Source organism: Nematolebias whitei, chromosome 10, assembly GCF_014905685.2.
Source record: "Nematolebias whitei isolate Nwh7 chromosome 10, NemWhi1, whole genome shotgun sequence".
In the NCBI taxonomy this organism is placed as follows: domain Eukaryota; kingdom Metazoa; phylum Chordata; class Actinopteri; order Cyprinodontiformes; family Rivulidae; genus Nematolebias; species Nematolebias whitei.
Window position 1 is genome coordinate 13,343,688 of NC_056507.1, and position 4,928 is coordinate 13,348,615.

At 34.8% G+C, this 4,928-nt stretch overlaps 1 protein-coding gene across 1 annotated transcript in view; it reads left to right on the top strand.

Moving 5' to 3' along the window:
* ndrg4 (NDRG family member 4) overlaps positions 1-4,928 on the top strand; it is a gene marked incomplete in the record, with an annotated part of 75,708 nt that overhangs the window by 37,570 nt on the left and 33,210 nt on the right. Inside the window, 1 exon segment of the mRNA XM_037683373.1 lies at positions 685-843. Coding sequence (XP_037539301.1) covers positions 685-843 — 159 coding nt within the window.

Here is a 4,928-nt window from a genome sequence, read left to right on the forward strand (position 1 = left end):
ACTCCACAAGCTCCCCTCTCTTCTCGTGCTGAGAACTCACCAAGAGCGTTGCTGCGTGAACTACCACCACTCCTTAAACATTGGGGTCTTTCGCGCCCCCCCCCCCCCCCCCCCCACACACACACACACACATACAATCTGTTACCATCAATATTTGTTATAAAGACAGGAATGAAGCCAGAAGCTGCAGCCAAACAGGACAAACTCCTCCCAGTAGCTGGCTCCAGTACAATTTTTAAGTCCCACCCTCCATTTAGACAAATGCGATATTGTACTTGATAAAATGAAATAATGATAATAATAACAATAAATACACCTCAGATCATCTTTAGGGGGGTGTTCTAGTTACAACACATGTTGATGGAACCAGCCTGCAGAGCAGCTTGGACCGATTCCAGCTTTAAAGTGATGGTTTATAGTTTTGGTAACAGTTTATGCTTCCTGCCTACAACCTGTCCATGCACTCCGATTTAACGAGCATCCTGGTGACACCGGATCAGAAAAGCTGCAATGAAACAGGACAACGTGTCTATATTTATGGCGTCCAGAAGACCTGCTCAACCCCTGCATCAGAAAGTGGAAGATGATTTATGAGCATCATGATTTTGTGCTGACTGTATGTTGCTGCTGCTCCCTGCTGTTTCCCAATAAATACCTTGTTGTGCTTGTTGTTTTGCAACACAGCAGGAAAAAGGAGAGGAGGCATCGGCGGGGCAACCATGTCCCGAAAGCCCCGCGCCCTCTAATGAACCCCCTCCCCCCCGCCGCCCCACTCACCGCTGGCATGCCATCGCACGGCACTGGCTCCGCCAGACCCGCCGTCGGACCAGCGGGGTCATCCCGGTAACTACAAGAACAAGCAGACAAACATTAAACACACATCTGACTGGCAGTACACACAAGATCAAACACACAACACAACTAAAAACACTAACAGTAGCTACATATGAGGCACCGTTTGTAAAGTTACACTGTCCGAATTTAACAGCAATATTTTGGTTTATTTAGTCTTTAATGAAAAATAGTTTTTTAAAAGTCACATTTTCACCATGCCATTCATAGATTTATTAATGTCATAGTTCTAAACTAAATATTTAATTTACAAGCTAAATATTTAGTTTACTAACTTAAATATTTAATTTGCAAGTTAAATATTTAGTTACTGAACTAAATATTTAGGTGTAAACTATATACTTAATTTCCAAACTAAATATTTAATTTCTGAGGTAAACATTTAATTTTTAAGCCAAACATTTAATTCCTAAACTGAATATTTAATTTTCTAACTAAATATTTAACTTGCAAGTTAAATATTTAGCTTGCAATTTAAATATTTAGTTAGTAAATTAAATATTTATTTTGGAAATTGACTGTTTAGTTTAGAAATTAAATATTTAGCTTAGAAATTAAATGTTTAATTTACACCTAAATATTTAGTTCACTAACTAAATATTAACTTGCAAGTTAAATATTTAGTTAGTAAACTAAATATTTAGGTGTAGATTAAATATTTAATTTCTAAGCTAAACATTTAATTCTTAAACCAAATATTTAGTTTACCAACTAAATATTTAACTTACAAGTGAGGTATTAAGTTTGTAAATTAAATATTTAGTTTGGAATTATAACATTTATAAACATATGAATAACATTGTGAAAATATGACTTTGAAAAAAAAAGTTTTTTTTAATTATTAAAGGCTAAATAAACCAAAATATTGCTGTTAATTTTTGCAGGTGTAATTTTACAAACAGCACCCCACAGATACAGCCGCACAGAAAACTGAAACAAGATAGCATTTTATTTATCTATGAAATCTTTTTTTTTTTTTTTAATAACTAGTAAAGCTGGTTTGAAAACATGCTGCGCTTGCAGCACAGGCTGAGACAACAGGGAGTTAGAAGCACTAATAAAAGTAAAATAATATTTTAATAAAGAAAATACTCTCACCTTGTGCAAGACAGTTAAAGATTAATTTAGCTTCATGCAAAACCTTAATTCCCAACTATATTTCAAGGTAAACGCATCTAAAATGCATAAATGGATAATGTACATTGTTAAGTAGAAAACCACTGGTCCAAGGACATTTTTAAAAAGAAAAAGAAAACCTCTGAAGATCAAACAGCCAAAAAGTTTTGGGTCAGTTGATGATGTCATATCATAAATTTGGTGGATGCAGCTGTTTGCAAGTTAATCTCTATTTCAGCTCATCTGTGCAACTTCTTCCTTTATAAAGCTTTCTGGTTTCACGTGTCCTCCATTAGCTTTTTGGTGCACGCATGAAAATATTTGGACCAAGAACCTGACAGAACGCCTCAGCTTAAAAACAAGAAGCTTTTTAAATACTTATTTGTAAAAGTAATCTAAATCAATATTTAGGATTTCTGCTCAGTATACTGGAAAACCCTGAAGCGCATTTTTTTTCTGAGTCAGCAAGACATAACTGACATATACCACCAAGTTTATCATGTTAATTCCAGGCCAACTTCATATTAAACAACAAACAATCTAGTGTTCTAATAGATGGAAAATTAAAATATAACTTAAAGAGATGTGGGGAGGAAAAAAAAAATCAGAAAATTGCATAAAATTTAGGATTCAACCGTTTATGAACTTCAAATTACTTTGAGTTAGACGCATGTTTTATTTAGTCACTTTTGTTCAGCTATAAAATACTCAAAGAATAAATGAAAAAAAAAGTGAACTGAACCTGCTGTTCAATCAATCTCATCTCCTCTGGACTTCATCGAGTCACATCCTCGATCCTCCAGGACCTGATGTTGCTGAGAGAAATCCTTTGGAATATAAAACATGCTTAAAATCTAGGTCAAAATCTGCATTCATGAAACCAACTAAGAAGCACAGACAGACATCAGAGATGCCAGGAAGCCCATCACACTTTCCTCCCAACATCTTATCAACATGCAGCTTCGTGCATCACACGGTCTGCAGGGATCAAAGGGGCTTCAGGAGAATTCACATCACCTGTAAGAACCATTCTCTTACATGCAGTGTGTGGGCGGTAGAGGTAAAATGAAGAGAAGACTGCCACCTGCTGGTCCGACCACCGTACTGCCATTTCTCCTCTAATAAACAAACCCATGTGCATGAAAACTGCAGGGACTGAAGTTGCTTTTAGCTGCATATTTATCCTGGGAATAGAAATCAATTTGTTGGATGTGCTGCCTCTCCCTCCTCCAGCTGTTTAGGTGAAAGACACCACATGATGGAGGTTAAAAACCCTAAATGAATGCAGCTTCAGACCCTGCTGTCAAGACTTATGTTCCTTTTTTTTACCCTGACTTTGAGTCCCTTTCATGTTGTTGTAACTAATTAACCGAAATGTGACTTTATCTTTCCATTATCCACCATGTTGTATCCATCTTTAACACTGCCATGTTTTCTTTCAGGGGTACCTTCAGAAATCCCCCTGGCATCACAGATTACAAGCTGTGCATGTCAGATGCAGAAGCTAACCATCTGACAGGCATCTAAACATGCATGCCCTTAAGTTTTGGTTTTGTTTCTTTGGATTTTTGTGCAGATGTTCCTGCTCTGCTCTAGGCTTTGCAAAGCCCGCAGAGCTCAAATGAGTGACGTGCACTGAAATAATGCCGGTTAGAACGGCTGGACTTACTCTGGCGTGCTGGAAACGTGTAAAAGAATTTCATGTGTTTGTTGTTTGTGAGCATGTGTTGTTTTACACACCAGGATGTGTCCATTCAGAAAGGAAAGTCTGTTACATGTCACTGCATTTTATTTTTTTACAAGATGGTTTTACAACATTGGTGCTTGTCTTAAAACAACATAAACGAGACCGTTAGAGAATTATTTTCCAAATGTGAATGTTCATTTTGAATTAGAGGCAACAGAATAGTCAAAAAGTCATCCTAAACAAATAAATGAATCAGGTTAATGACTGCTCCGGAACAGAAACACGTTAAAGAATTTGAAAGTAATAATGGGAAGAGGTAAATCATTATAAACAAGCTATAAAGAAATAAATATTTTAACAGTTTAAAAGTTGTTTTTTACTCTTAGTTTCTTCATATTAGTAGACAATTCAGAGACTTCAAAATTAACGTTTTTTCTTATTAGAAATAGACTCGAAAAGTAGTTCTGATTAGTCATTTAACCTGGTTTGTCCTCGGGTACCACTGTGGTAAAATAATAAATAAAAATACCGCAAATATGAGTAAAATATTATAATAAAGCATTGAGAAAAATATTTGAAAACCATTTTATTTTCAGCATGTTGACAAACACAGTTTTAAAAAACTACTAGATTTGCAAAAGCTAAATGTTAGTGTGAAAAAAATTCTAAATAATATTTACTCTTTTCTACTTTGCTTCCAATGGACACACTTTCTTGTATTTCCTGAAGGGCTCCAGACTTCTGAAGGTGCTTTTTGTTGGACTATGGTTGCTTATTCCATTCGACAAAACTCCGACATATTCAGACATAAAACTGCTCCTGAACTCAAAGAATAACAACATTTTGTCAACATGAAACACACAGTTTATCTAAGAACTCATTTTAAATGAGATTTTCAGCTATTACTTTATCATTGTGTCACAAAAACACAGTTTGTTCACATTTATTTAGTGGAATTCATGAAAAATATCAAAACCAACACAGTTTGAGGGACATAATATTTGAATGTAGCAAAAAAAAAAGAGTTATTAGCTGAAAACTTGATACACATAACCTGAAGGATTATACAAATTATTTAATATTTCTCAAAGACGCAAGTTTCAGATAGTGTTCGTGAGATAGTTTTGTAGGCTTGACATCAAATACTAATCAACTTTTATTATTTTTCATGTACTCCTAGAATAAAATGTTGTCATGGTCAAACAAGGACTGAACAAACATAGGTAAATAATAATAATAATAATAATAATAATAATAATAATAATAATAATAA